The sequence below is a fragment of the Onychostoma macrolepis genome, chromosome 09 (genome assembly GCF_012432095.1).
Source record: "Onychostoma macrolepis isolate SWU-2019 chromosome 09, ASM1243209v1, whole genome shotgun sequence".
Classification (NCBI taxonomy): Eukaryota; Metazoa; Chordata; class Actinopteri; order Cypriniformes; family Cyprinidae; genus Onychostoma; species Onychostoma macrolepis.
Window position 1 is genome coordinate 14848879 of NC_081163.1, and position 15937 is coordinate 14864815.

General features: G+C 37.9%; 1 protein-coding gene across 1 annotated transcript; it reads left to right on the forward strand.

The window, feature by feature from the left end:
• Nucleotides 1–4037: 4037 nt before the first annotated feature.
• Nucleotides 4038–8436, forward strand: gpr18 (G protein-coupled receptor 18). Its single transcript, XM_058787802.1, has 2 exons — nt 4038–4534; nt 5686–8436. The coding sequence occupies exon 2, from the start codon at nt 5696–5698 to the stop codon at nt 6683–6685; it is 990 nt and encodes a 329-aa protein (XP_058643785.1). The 5' UTR covers nt 4038–4534; nt 5686–5695; the 3' UTR covers nt 6686–8436.
• Nucleotides 8437–15937: the final 7501 nt, after the last annotated feature.

A 15937-nucleotide genomic window follows, 5' to 3' on the forward strand; every position in this document is an offset into this window, starting at 1 on the left:
AGTAACAAAATGTACCCTGGTGAAATGGTGACATTTTGTGTGTGCGTGTTTACAGTGTGTGTTTTAGTGACTGTCTGCCCTCTTTTTTAATGTAAAAACAGATTCTACCCTTCTGGAAAACAGCATAAGTTGGTTTGCGGGTTCTAGATGGTCAACCTGAGAACTAATCCAACCAACAAGTAGTTAGTCTTATTTTTTGGATTCAATTTAGACTAATCTACATTTTTATATAAACGACTTGTTATGACCAGTATTTTAAAAAATAATAATAATAATAAATTATTAGAATCCTCAACAAAAAACCCCCAAAAAATAAAAAATAAAAAAATAAATAAATAACCTTCCCATTCACAGTAACTAGTCCAAATTTAAATTTTATTCTTGACCAGGTAAATTTTGAATTCAGTGCAATGACAACTAATAGCCAGACGAGGGAGCCACAAAGCCAAAAGTGAAGATTATGAATACTACAACAAGATGTCACTTCTTCCCTTTTACATGGGAAAACTTTGTGCATGCTAATATTGACATTTTAGTGTTCCATCAGTTCATAATGAAAAATCAGAGTGCTAATATAGCTCATAGAGGATGGGAGATTAATTTGCTTATTATAATAAATTGAATTTAAATTCTTACTTTTCTGGTCTTCAGGAAGGCACTTAAATGTATGTAAAAGGTTTACTGCAAACTTATTGTGATTGGTTAGTTGCCTGAAAATAGTTTCTGAATTGCTTCAGATAATAATTAGTATGACAACTGGCCAAATAATTCATCTTCTAAAGGGAAGTGAAAGAATGTTTCAGTGACACTACAGACAACAACAGGAAAAAGTTCAAGACCAATACGAGGTCATTAAACCAAGACCCCAGAGAAGCAGAACAGCAGATGCAGAGGGAGTTGTGGTTTGCTCAACTTTGCAAAAATGGACGGAAGTTGCTGTGTTGCTTCAAACCCCCTTGAACTGATCCTTTTTACAGGAAAAGGAACACAGTCTGAAGCTTGATAGAAAAACCTTTTACACTGTAGACCTAAAAACAGTAAAAAAGAAAAAGAAAAAGTCTGACAACAGCTGACTCTTCACTGCAAGAACTGCCTGACAAACAAACAAACAACAGTAGCATTTATCTCAGTAAAGTTTTGGTGCCTGATTAAAAAAAAATTCTACAATGATGCTTGTTGATTTATGTGAACTTTTAAATTATTTAATGCCTTTCACATTATATAGCCAAAGCTACATTTGGTGAAATAAATATTTCTCTCTTTTTGCTTTGTTTTGCTTCAGCTAGCTTGTTGTTAGGATAATAAGATAAACATACTCACATTAAACCTTCATAGAATGTCATGGTAATAGCATATTTCTTTTTAAATCCTACAGTTTGATTATTATCATTTTAGGAAGTTACATTCAGTACAGTATCCAAACAAACAATGTGTTTATATTGTCATTTAAATTGCAGCACTGTTTAATAATGACTGTATTTACGGTATATGACCTGTTTACCCACCTTTATCTCCTAGGAAACATACAAATCCATAAAAAATAACACCGTATTACGTATTACATAGCCTACTGTATGTATGACAGCTCAGATCACAATGTCTCAGTTTTAGATTCTCAAATCTGTCTCTATCGCCTTCGCCTCCATCTCATATTTCCATATAAGTCTACAAAAACAATGAGATTAAGTCATTATTCAGGCGCCCTTTCTCTAGAACTATAATATTCACTTCTCTAGAATCTATAATGCTATGTATGGCATTAGTAATGAAATCATTAATATAAAAAACACTGTCTCATTCATTAATCTTTTGGAGGAAAAGTGACTGGCTTATAAGACATGTTGGGAGGCATGTTTTTTTCATAGTCATCATCCTTTCCAATCAAAATGCTTGCTACCCCAGATAGCATGCGGATGTGGGCCACTTAAGGCAATGATATGGCACTGCTGGCCTTTTTATGGCCCGTACAAAATGGATGTAAGCCAGAAGCGGCCCACATGTAAAATAGCAAAAATTGCCCAAATTTATTAAATCACATGTGGGCCTCTGTAAGCAAAGATGTGGTATTCACAGCAATGTGTAATGTGAATTTGACCTTAAAGTGGCACATGTGGTAAATAGTGAATATGGCCCAAAAAGTGCCAACCAAATGTGGGCCACCTTTGGCAAAAATGTGGCACAATCAACAAAGGCTAATCAGGGTGTAAACCAAATGTGCTCTATGTGTTATATGTTTCAGCAAATGTGGCCCATGTATTAAACTGTATCTGGGCCAGTTTTGGCAAAGATATATGGCACATTGAGCACTGGTTAATGTGGCTGTGAGCCTAAAGTGGCCTGCATATGATGCCACAAATGTGGCCCAGTTATCCTAAACTGTATCTGGGCCAGTTTTGGCAAAGATATGGCACAGTGAGCACTGGCTAATGTGGCTGTGAGCCTTAAGTGGCCCGCATATGATGCCACAAATGTGGCCCAGTTTTCCTATACCATATCTGGGCCAATTAAAATAAATGTTGCCCAGATTGGGCCAGTTCTGGTTTATTTGATTTATTTTCATGGCTGACATGGCTTGCTTGTGGCTCAAATTTGGACAGCCCAAATGCCATTCTTCACAGTATGTGGGCCGGAGCAAGGTGTTGGATCTGGGCCGGATCTGAGTCAGAATTAAAATCAATGTGGGCCAGATTTGGGCCCGTTCTGTTTTATTTGGTTTATTCATGGGCCTTTCTTTGGCTTGCTTGTGGCCCAAATCTGGCAAACAGGAGCGGACCGCCCAAGTGGCATCATTCCACGTGGTATGTGGGCCAGATGAAAGTGTCAGGTGTGGGCCTGATCTGGGCCTCAGGAATTTTGCTATCTGGGACAGATGTGAAAATGCAGAAAATCGTACCTGAGCCAAAAAATTGTTATGACGGACGAAAGTTTCAGAGGCAGTATGTAAACGTGACTGACACAACGTGACGTCGTATTTATTTTTTAACGTGCAAAAATTTCGGACTCAGTGTGCAAAGTCCTTTATTTGCATTGCTCAGATTGTATACATTCATTTGTATTACTCAAGCTCTAAGTGATACGAGTATACTTATAATGGAGAGAGTTCTTCATAACTTCATATAAAATATTTGCAATATTGAAAATATTTTCAATTAATACAATTTTATCCAGAAAACACAAGCCAGATTGCTTATACCCATCTAATACATCCACTAAATTCATTCAAGACGCTCAAAAGTGTGCCTATTGATGCACAGGTTATGTAACTAAGTATATTATTATGGTTGTTTATTGGACTTCCTTTCCTTCCTCTTTTTCTAATAAGGAGGAACTGGAAAAAAAAAAAAAAAAAAAAAAGTCTATGTGCACTCAGAGTCCATGCAGACGTTCCTCATTTTATAGTTCATTTTTCTATACTTTCACATGAATCTCAACCAAAAACAAAAATCCCCAGATTTCTACTACAGATCTGTTAACAGAACGATGTTTGTGTGTCAGTTAAAACTATAGTGACTTCCTGATGTGGGCGATTGTTGAGCAGAGGAAATGTCAGATGGTGTTTTAGAGGGTGAATGAATCAGTCGATGTACAGTGTAGGTGTCATGTCGACATTGGCACAAATACTAGAGGTGGAACACAATGATGGAGAATATGAATGTACTACACATATTACAGTGTTTTAGTGATGATGTATTTAAAGTAATATTCACACAGCATAGCTGCTGGAACACTCCACTCGTGTGGGTTTTGTTACCACAGGTTAGTCACAGAACAACAACAAAAAAAGTCAACATTAACTCACAAAAATATTTGGGGGGAAAAGAGACATTTTTGACAATATATGTTCTTTTGTGTTCCTCAGAGGACAGAAACCGGTTTGGAATGACGTAAATGTAAGCAAATGATGACAGAATATATATATATATATATATATGTGTGAAAAATGTGGCATAGTCTACAGTCATAGTTAATATTAGTTTTCAGATGACAGATGTCAGTTGACCTCTCAGCCAAAGGGAGTTTGCCTAAAAATGTTCTGCCTGGTCAGGTCTAGAGCTTTTTCTTTTCGTCCTGTGATTTTAAGATGAGCTGCTGTCTCAAACCTACATTACAAAGATCTCATTTCCTGTTTATACACCACCAACCTCAGCATCCTGTGTTTAATTAAAACTCTTCAACACCAGATGCCTTCTGTTGCCACCTGCTGTGTGCTGCTCCCAAGAGAGCTAATGCTGTGTGACAAACCCTATTTTCCCAATCAATAACCAGCACCCAAACCTGTCACATCTTTACTTCTCCATTGCTCTCAAACTGCATAAGACATAGTGTTTGCTATTGAGATATATTCTCCACCAGTACATGCATTACAGGAAGTGAAGGGGCTTCACAGAAACCAAAAGAAAAATTCTAATCTAAAATAAGACACTAGCTTCATGACTTCCTCTGTTAGATCGAAGCTCGGCAGCGAGGGCACATTATAGTCATCAACTGTACAGCCCTCAGAACAGTCACGATGCCAACAACATGGATCTCTGAGGTTGGTACCTTTAATTTTTTTACTTTGTAATCTTGTAGAACAAAATTTGGCCATTGAAAACACATCGGTGTTACAAACAGCCAGTCACATCAGTAGACTATGTTGTAGGTCAAATGTGGTTTCTATGTAAAGCTGAATAGTGAAGTAGAACATTCATCAGCAGTATATATTCAAAAACGTTTGTAGATTGATCATTTAAGGTGATGAATATAAATTAATGCTGCACAGATATCTGATTCAGAAAAGCCAAAACAATAAATAACTAAGAATTGTAGTAAAAGTAGCATTCGTCCTTAGTATGATGAATTGGTATACTGACTGATATCCAACATTTTGTTACTGTTTTTTTTTCTTCTTTTTGTACCTTAACACTCATAATCGAGAAGGACTGTCTTTCACTTATCTTTTTTTTTAAACCTGATGTCTTTTACTAACCTTCAAATTCCAATGAAAAGAAAAAGTGGCATGTCTTACAAGAATGGTTCACCTAAAATGACAATTCTGTCATCATGTACTCACCTCATGTTGTTTTAAGACTATTTTTGTTCTACATTGATGAAAGAAAGGCAGGTTTGAAATTAAATATTTTGTACATCTCCCTAAATGTAAAGAAATCTTATGTATATGTTTTCTATGCTTTTATTCTGTTTAGTGTAAGTAAACAAATATTAAAAAATAGAGTAAAAAAACATTGTGAGTTTAAAATAAGATATAATGTCACATAGTGAGATATAAAATCACAATTGCAATATATGCGATCACAATTACAAGAAACTACAAAAAATACTACAGAGTTATTAGAACTGTAAGATAAGTTTGAATAGGCCTTACTCAGTGCAGAGGTCATGTTGAATTTTATGTGGATGAAAATGAGCTGTCAGGGTTAGACTTACAGTCTTTACAATGGCACGCAATGTATAAACTTTCAAAACTGTTTATGGAATGTTGTCTACTTTGAAAGGATGTTTCATCAGCTGGACAATTGGTACAATCCATTGAACAAGCTGTACTTCTATCCCTCACAGCCTCATATTCAAATATAGAGCTACACTGACTTAGGTCTATTACCTTTCTTTCCAACTCTGAAACAGGCTTCCATAGTTTTCAAAAACTACTGTTTTACATTGCTTTCTTTTTTATGGTCAAATCAGGCAAACCATCATGGATCATAACACATCTTCGCCAGTCATCATGGAAGGCCACGTTCCCCAAGTGTACCGGACTGTTAGCCTAGTGTTTTATGGGATTATTTTCATCATAGGCACAGTGGTAAACCTGACCGCACTCTGGGTCTTTGCCTTGACCACTAAAAGACGAAACTCCATCACTGTTTACATGATCAATGTTGCTTTAGTGGACTTGGTATTTATCTTACTGCTGCCTTTTCGAATGGTCTACTATAGTCAAGACTACTGGCCCTTCGGAGACGTGTTCTGCAGGATCAACGCCGCAATAACAGTGCTCTATCCCTGCCTGGCCTTGTGGCTCTTCGCCCTCATTAGCACAGATCGCTACGTGGCCATTGTGCAGCCACGACACACTCGAGAATTAAAAAGCGTCCGTAAAGCCCTGCTGTCCTGTGCGGGAGTCTGGATCATGACCCTGGGCAGCACAGCTCCGCTTGTTTTCCTGGAGGAAGACCCTGACCGCAACACAAACTATACCACTTGCATCAAGATGCACGACATAATCTACTTGCGCCGTGACAATCCCGTCCACTTCGCACGTATCATCTTCTTCTTCCTGGTGCCGGTGTGCATCATGGTGGGCTGTTACATTATCATCGTGGAAAACCTCATCCACGGCCGCACGTCCAAACTGAAGCCCAAAGTCAAGCAGAAGTCCATCCGGATCATCATCACACTGATCGTTCAGGTGCTGGTGTGCTTTGTGCCTTTCCACATCTGTTTCGTTTCCATGCTGCTGGCCAGCAGTGAGAGGGGTTACAACACCTGGGGGGTCTTCACCACCTTCCTGATGAACGCGAGCACAGTGCTGGACATCATACTCTTCTACATTGTGTCGAAGCAGTTTCAGGACCGTGTGATCAGCGTGATCTTGTACAGAAACTACCTGAGGAGCGTTCGCAGGAAGAGCCTTCGCACCAACAGCCTTCGCTCACTCAGCAACCTGACCAGTGCCATGATCTGAGGAGTAATACAGCTCATGGTAGCAATGTAAACTGAATGTAAACATGTCAGAGTTGGAAATTAAATGACAGAACTGCAGAACAAGATGAATGATCATACTAAATAGTGAAACTGCTCACAGTAACAGCAGCTCTGCAGTTAATATGCAGTCAACTCACGAGACGGATCACGTGTGCTCCATTGTCTTCATTGGCTGCTGCATTGCATCACTGCTCATTTGCATAAAGTTAAACTTGTATCAGTTTTGCTGCCAGATATGCATCACCACACACTGCACAATAATTTTATTCGTGAACACACCCTGTAACAAACTCCCAGTGGTTGTGTATCATGCTGCAAGTGTGTGTGATGTTTTAAAAATTGAGAGGTGTTTTAGAAAATTCAAGTTATAAACTGGGATGCTACAGTTAGAGCCACATATAATGTAATATTTATAAAATGTTTAATAGTTTTCTCATATACATATAAAACAATTAGGCCAGAATGGGGATGCACTGTAAACCCAAACGCTCAATATAATGAACTGGTGTTTGAGTAGGGCAAACTTCAATTAAACTATTTACTTTAAACAATTTTTTTTTTTTTTTTTTTTGTATTTTGAACTTTCTTTTTCTTTTTGAGTTCATGAAACTAACATATTAAGTAATCTGAATTGCTTCATTGTTTTGAATTCAATGAACTTGTTTCTTCAATGAACTCAAAATGGAGGGTAAATGGTAAAATTATGTTATGGGAGATTTAGTAGTGTTCTGTGTTTTGCTTTATGTGTTTTGTAATACCATCATGGCAATGAGTGGAGCATGAATTTGGTTTATGAATGTTCTTTATTGCCTCATTCAGCAACATACTAATGAAAGCATTGCTTTACTAATTAGCAAGTTAGCATTTACTTAATTAGCTAGTTATAGCAAATCGCTACTAAACATATTTAAATTGAGATTACACAATAATTTTAACTAACTCAAATATTTCAAGTTAAGAGCAATCTTACTTCTTAACTTAAAAATTAATTTTAAAAATTACCTTTTTTTTCGGGTTTACAGTGCGTTGTTACATAATCACAGCAAGGTCTTTGAAATAGTTTTCATGGCAAAACTTTCTTTGCAGTCTTTGCACAATCTGTGCAGAACATGTTAGTCTTTTGCTAAGCATGCTTTTTTGTCATACTAAGTATGATCTTCAGAAACAGCGAATGTCTTTGAAGAGGTTAGTTCTAAAGGAGTGCATAGTTGTATATTTGGTCCTTTTAGAAGTATAAAACGAGATACTGCCTTTCAGTGTGGGATGTAATGCACATTAAATTTCCCAAAAAGGGAAAAGTTAATTCAATTACGTAAGAGCACTTTATCTCTAATCATTTTGGTATTTAATGAAAAAAAAAAAAAAACACAGTAAGGAATCATCACACACACCCACACACACACACACACACACACACACATGTATTCTGCACCATTTTGTTTAATACAAGCTGATCACAATTAAAACAGAACTGAAACAGGATTTTGGTACAGCACGTGGCAGTAAACTTGATCTGTAGTATATAAAACGCCAGCAGGTGGCGCTACTGACCAGGGCACATTTATGCTACTCTCAAAGTGCTTTATCTCAATTTCACCATCAGGTGGTGTCATGTAATGTTAACAAATTACTTGAAAGTGGCTTTATATCTGCTTAAAGTTTTAAATGATCTTTTCAATTAAACTGTTCTCTTTGTTTTCATTAACTTTCCATAAAATATGTGACTGCTGACAGATGGACTGATTTCTTCTTTGGGAAGCTGACACATCCTGTGACTATATCCAATCTAAGTGTTTCTTTTCTCATTCTGTTATAATTACTCTTCATGTTTTGCAGCTTTTGTGACCTAATAATTACTGAGAGACTGTATGTAATATTTGTAATTATTTTAAATACCAAATTGCAGGATAATTTACATGAAAAACTGAAGCACGCACACACACACACACACACACACACACACAAATGATGGTGATATATAATATACATTAATTTCAATTTTAAACTTGATGCTGAACTTAAACTAAATGATGCTGTAAAAAAAAAAAAAAACTATCAATCTGTTATGCATCAAATACCCATACACAATGTATACCCTGCACTTTACTTGATTAAGCTTAATTAAAATTGATAAATACTTTTCTTCAATACTGTCTTCAATCCAAGTTTAATATTCAGAAACAAGCAGTTACTCTTCCTGAAGACTGTGAACACTGTGGTGCTTTTAAAACATTGCTCTGCTTTCTTAAGCAGTCTAACAAGGCAACTTCGGGCTCAATCAGCTGCAGATGGAGGAGCAGTAGGTGTGTTTGGGTAATTGTCAAGCTTTGTGGAACATGTTCATACGGAATGTTAAAGTCCACATGCAATCAAAATGTATAAATTTACTTTGTTAGCGCACATTACTAGTTTTGTTATCATACATTACTAGTCTTTTTCCACAGGAAAAAAAAAAGTTTGATGGCGAGGAGTTTTAAAATCTAGCCTGCTGTCTATTTTTTTCCCCCAATCACTTCAAATTCTTTAATAAGAATAACTACACCTGTGGTTGTTCTACTAGCTACTAGGACACCTGTGTGAACTTGAAGGGAACTAAAATCATACATAAAAAAATCCCCTTGAGACCAGTTAGTTCTACTACAAATTAGTTCTGAGGAAAGCTCTAACATCATTTCTTCGCAGATGCCACCTGGTTTGATATTTTGCATCTGATGCAATGAAATTAGGACATTTTTAATGTGACTTAAATGTCCAAAATCTTTTTGGCACCACTGTATACATTTAGCAAAATGATGTTTCAGTTTAATATGTTTAGGAGAATTTGCCCAAACCTACAGAATTACACTACTGTAAGTTTTGCAATGTAAATGTTAACACACACACACACACACACTTCAGCCACCCCACCTGATACACATCACAGCAAGTTAATGGAGACAGACACTCTGTGAGCAACTGCAGTCATCTGTCCGGCCCATATGATGAATTATCTGGAAGCTTTCTCAGTAATTTCGAATCTTCATAACAAGTGCTTTTGCCACAGGAAAAATTAATGGAAACAAGATTGTCTTTCATTTGAGTTGATTTAGCCGCCTCGGCAGCCAGATGTCTCTCTCTGGGAATAAAACAGTCGGTGCTTAAACAAAGCCCAGCAAAAAACTACCTTTTTTCTGCCGCTCGTGTTACAAACAAATCAGCCGGCGCACAATGGCCATCTGTTTGTTATTTGATATGTGTGAATACATGTTGTAATGACTTTGTTTGTGAATCAGTCAGTGCACTGGAACACACGAGAGCTCTCCAAGTGGCGGAGTGTTTGGAGCTAATCATATAATTGGACACAATAGTCAATGACAAATGGAGTTGCACGGAGCCAGCCAGCTGGGAAGTGAATATGTAATCATTGTAAAATCATATCATTTTGCATATTTGAAGACAGCTTAATAGAGTTTGCTTGTCAGCACACTATCAAGTGATGATCAGAGTGGGCCCGCGGTATCTGTTTGGTGCGATATTGCTCTGCGGCGTCTCCGGTGACTTCAATGGAGTTGGTACGGTGTTGTTTTTATGCCTCAGCTGTTGCAGTTTTATATTGTGATATGGGAATTATAATGGGATTCTAGTGTTCGTGAGCACTTATACCAGAGCCAAATTCACAAATCATATAAAAAACATGACTAGAACCGGTAGTGTCTGACTGGCTTCCTCAGTCCACTCGAGGGGAATGTGATTCATGTGAACGGCTTTACAGTGAGCATACTTTAGGACATGTGTTTGAACTAGATATGTACTACTAGACGTTTCAGACAGCATCCACGTTAAAATGATCACCACTGAGCTCTTAAAGATTTAAAAGTAGACACCATTTTGTCAGCACTGATAGCCTCGTATATATAGCACGCCGACATATAGCACAACTGTGTTTACGAAGACCCAAGTTTGATTCCTGTCTCAAAGTTCTTTGCCGATCCTGCCCCCTCTCTCCACCCAATGCATTCCTGTCTGCCCTCTACTGTCCTGTCCTAATAAAGGCATAAAGCCCATAAATATAACTTAGATATAACTAATATAAAAATAGACACCATTTCATCAGACATCTTAGATTTGTTTGCACAGAAGTTCATAATGATATGTACTACTGTGTGGCCTGAAGACTACAATTCATGTGACTACAAAGACGTAAAAACCAAATAACTAAAGTCTGCAACAGAATGGAAGTAGCGACAGATCTTTCCTTCCATACTGTGATGTACATCCATGAAACGTGTTATCAAAAAAGAAAAAATGTAAGGTGGGGTCTTGGGAGGCAGATGTGTAAGCTTGCAGTTGACTGTAAGAAAGGGGCGGGGTTAGGAACACAATGACTGGACCTCAGATGCCACCAGTGAGAAGTCATTTCACTGGGATGTCCAGTTATTTGACCATCAATCAATCAATCAATAAGTAAAATAAATAAAATTAAAAAAACAAACATATGTATGGCTGAATCGTTAACCATATGTTGAATAGCATGTATATAGAAAATAAATTTTCATTTAATTATTCAACTTACAGTAAATGTTGCGCAAAAGTGTATTGCTATATCAAAAGTATTTGGACACAATACCTCACCTACTTTGAGGTGTATAATTGCTTTATTCATATAATTTTTACAGGGGTCATATGATGCAATTTCAAGTTTTCCTTTGTCTTTGGAGTGTTACAAGCTGTTTGTGCATAAATAAGATCTGTAAAGTTGCAAAGACTAAAGTCTCAAACCCAAAGAGATATTCTTTATAAAAGCTGTGTGCTTCCAAATATGGTAAGGGGGCATATAACATTTCCGTCACACGCTTGAGGTATTTGGCCAATCACAACACACTGGACAGCTGGCCAGTCAGAGCACACCGTGCTTTTCAGAATGATGAGCTTTGTAAAAATCAACGCGTTTCAGAAAAGTGGGGCAGAGAAGAACAGATAGATAAGTTTTTTTTAACCTTAAACTGTGTAAACACATTGCATTACACCAACTACACAAAATAATGTTATTTTTAGCATCGTCATATGACCCCCTTTAATTTTTCTTTACTGTTTTCCTAAAATCTGTCAATCAATATTCTATAATAATAATAATAATAATAATAATAAAATCATCATAAACCCACTGTTAGTCCCATTGTACCACTAACATTCAAAACAACCATACTTCCTTTCATGCACAATGTCGAAAAAAACAAAGATTTGCCGTTGCAAATCAGTCTCATAAGCACTTATGCAGGATCATCTCCATTTTGCACCATGTGGTAAAGCTTTTAAAATCTGGTTTGGAAATTCCAGGCATCCCCAAGCTGAGGAAAATCTTCTCCAAAACCATGCCAAAAGTAGCATATTGGCCTAATAAACTGAGGTGGATAATGGTGTTTGAAAGCGATTGGATGGTGCCCTTCATTATCTCTACAGCCACAGAAATCTCAGAAAACGCCTCATGCGGTTCCCGGTGGTGCCTGTATTTACCCTCACTGGCTTATGCATTAAGATCTTATCTGGTCAGAAGTGGGGAGAAAGACCTTGCGCTCTTTAATCTATATCATAAGGCGTGATCTCCCTGAAAGAATGCACTCGATGCAAAGACAAGTCCATTGACCCGTCAGTTAGAGGAGGAGAGGTGAGGAAAACATATGGCTTTGATTACAGTGGCGGCTCCTTTAGCGGACGAGCCCGTTGCTGATTCACACGCAGAGAATAGCAGCACCATTAGAGGGCATAAATAATGTACAGTCCTTTTTCTACACTACTCAGCTAAGTGCCTTCAAACCTTGGGCTCCACTTGTCAGGGTTTTCAATAGATTAGGACAAGATTTATTTTAAGTCTGTAAAGTAGCATGTTCCTGACAGCGTTCAGCGGGGATCGAGTGTTGCTCGCGCAAGCACGGCACCCTGGTTTAATTGTAGCGCCGTGGAGCAGACAGGCCTCGTGTCGGATCAGTTAAATATTTAATTCAGTCTCACTTAAACTTCCCCATGATCCATCGTATCACACCAGCGGAACACGCGAGGCGGAATTACAACAGGGATAAGAGACATGAAAGTTGTAATTCCAAACATGGCCCTAGCTAGAGCTTACAAAGAGAGATTTGTGTTAAGAAACAGATCAGAGACTTCACCCTGTCTTTTTCTGTCCGTCTCCCTTGCTCGCTGAATTCATCTTTCTCCCACCCACTTCTCGCTATTCGTTCCCTCTTTCAATGCATCCCTCTCTGTCTCTGTTATCCGACTGAAGTTACAACTGAGAAAACAATTAAATCCAATTTAAAATTCGACTACATGTCTGTGTCATGCCTCATTATGGGGAGGTTTTTGGTATTCAAAATAATTGAAACCTGACGCGTTAAGTGCGCAGGCGGACTCCCACTGCAGGGCCCAGGGAGCCGCAGACAGAAGAATGATTGTGAGAGAGAGAGAGAGAGAGAGGAGAGAAAAGGAGACCACTTCAGTGTGACAGCGCAGGGCAGCCGCGTGTAGGGATCTGACAGCGGGGAGGGTTCTTGTGTGTGCGCGTCACGTAGCGGCCTCCGAGAGCTCAATTACAAGATTGATACTCAGAGAGGAAACTTCATTTTGCTTTACAGATGTCGACACCGCCAGAGAAAAGCGAGGTTGTTGTTTAACATAAGACGGGTTTGTGCGATGAGAATAGGCCCATGTGAAACTAAGAGGCCTTTTATTTTCCTCAAATATCAGAATTAAGTCTTTTAGGTCAATTTAGTCTCACAAAGCCAGACTTTCAACTAATAACATCAAGTCTAGACTTCACTGCAGCTGAATCTTGCCAAGAAGAGACTGTCTGACTGATATTCAAAGTGACCACCCTCAGCTCGTTCTATTTTTATGTGGCATCAAGGGAAGCATTACCTGAAATAGATGATACAAATATAACAGACTGGCATGGAACAAATTTAAATAATTTACACAACAGAAAAGAATGTAAAATAAGGCAAAATGTGTGAGACTTTGCAAACAATTTCAGACAAAGAAGAATATCTGATAAAAAGTCATTATGATGACAGTCACATATTATAATGTTTGGACTATTAGATCACTATCAATAAAGGAAAATGAACAAGCAAAACATCTGCATCACATTACACAGCCTAAATTATTTTTATGCATGTCATCTACACAATGAATACATTTTTTTTAAAGAATATTTAATTTATTTAGTAAAAAGTATGAGTAATTACCTTGATATTGACCATATGCTATATTAATTTTATATTTTAGAACTACTGTATAGCACTTACCAATCAACAATTACCCTTGCACACCTGTAGGAAATCGATAGGTGCAGAGGAAAAACAACAACAAAAAAAAAAAAAAAAAAAGAATAAAACCCACACAATATCCGCACTTGCAAGTGTATCAAAATATACATTTATTCACTCACAACGTTCAGGCATTATTTTTTGTTTTGACGTTTTTGTTTTGTTTTTATTTTTAACTATAGCACTTAAAATAGAAATAACTTAAGAGCTGCTTTCCACCATCTTTCATGGGAGCACATCATAATGCAAGTATCATAGACAATTATGAGTTCCCCACTGGTAAATATGACAACCCTTAGTCATTTATGTCCACATAGTTCATAATTACGATATTTCTGACTCTACATGAAGGCCACATAAGGTCTACTGAAGTCTTGCGCTGATTATGATGTTCAGAAGAAAGCAGTGCCAGACCGCATTTGCATTTGAGCATGGGCCAACACTTGATGAAGTTCTGAGAACATCTCTGTTTCGTTTCAAAAGACCAAAGGGCCATCGCTATATTTTCATCTTAATTTGATTACGCGCCATCCTGTCTCCGTGAATGATCTGTTTTGCCTCAAGAGGATCTTTTAATCACTTTTCTCTCATAGCGTTGTTTCTCTAAACGTGCTGCAACTGTCTTGGACCGTTCCCAACCACGCTTGATTGAGAGGTAAAAAGACATTTGGGAGAAACTCTGTGTGTGTATGTGTACGTGTCTGCGGCTGGCTTGCGCATCGTCAAAAGAACTGACAATTAGTTTACAGTGGCGCTACAGAAATGCTCACTGCCTGCCTGGTGGCGGAGATGCTTTTGTCTCCTGTCCTCCATTAAGAGAGCCATAAAGGTAGAGAGAACAGATGGCTGCTGGCCTGCTCTGTCCTGCATCTCCCCGCAACTGCCACCAATCCTTTGCATCCATTAATCTTCTCCTCCGTATTCCTGCGACACAACTATATTAAACAACTCAGGAAAGAGAAAAAGAAAAAGAAATAGGGGAGAGAGCCAAACAAGCCAACGCAGCTGTCAGGAAGCCGAGAGTGAACCATCAGTCCACAAAAACCTCTCTAAACGCTTCTGTAAAACAGTGCGAAGAAAATCATTCCGCCTTGAACCTGACCCTATAAAAGTGGTATCCATGGCCAGCGAAACAATAAATGCTCATTAAAAGGCAGCTGCCAGAGCTGTTGAGGACTTCACAGGCCTGGCTGGAAAACACAAGCACATCTGATTCCAATTGTAATTGAAGAAGACAACTGTTTCCGCCCAGGCTGAAGCTGGGGAAATTTACAGTGCTGATGGCAGGCCTTGTTAGAGGCTGGACTACACAGTAGCTGAGGCCTGTTAAACACACAAGTTTGGCCAGTGTGATGCTTTTTTTTTTTTTTTTGCACCATTAAGTTCAGATTGATTCGGTTTTACTTCAAGGAGATTTCAAGATCTCAAATATATATACATACAAATACTCCAATGCTTTGCATATGCAAAAACTGTATATTCTCTCTCGTATTTTACATTTGTGCATTTGGTTTATTCAAAAGGATTTGTGGCAGAAACAAATTCTATGTAAATACATGAAAGGGCAAAAACAAAAATAGTGGACATTGGCCTAAAATCCATTGTAGAAAATAAAACTGGCAGTCTTCTTTTGTCAACGACGAAGCAGATTTTTGTTGCATGTGCAACTTGTGAACTCTCAACTGCAGATAAAGACAATTTCTATCCATTTTTATTAAAAACAGTATTTAAAAAAAGAAAAAGCATATCAAATTATGGGTAATTTGGTGGACCTGTGCTTCAGTAAAAGGCAAGAAATGCCCCTAACATGAACGCACTTGAGTGATTTCAGAGGCTGTGGCATTGTTCAGATATTGTACGCATCTTCTCAGCCAGATTCTCATGTTCTCACAGGTGTTTTTCTTTTATCTTACTGTGAACAAATTAAGCCT

Coding starts and splice junctions, on each gene's coding strand:
- gpr18 (XM_058787802.1), top strand. CDS start 5,696: ATGGATCATAACACATCTTCGCCAGTCATCATGGAAGGCCACGTTCCC.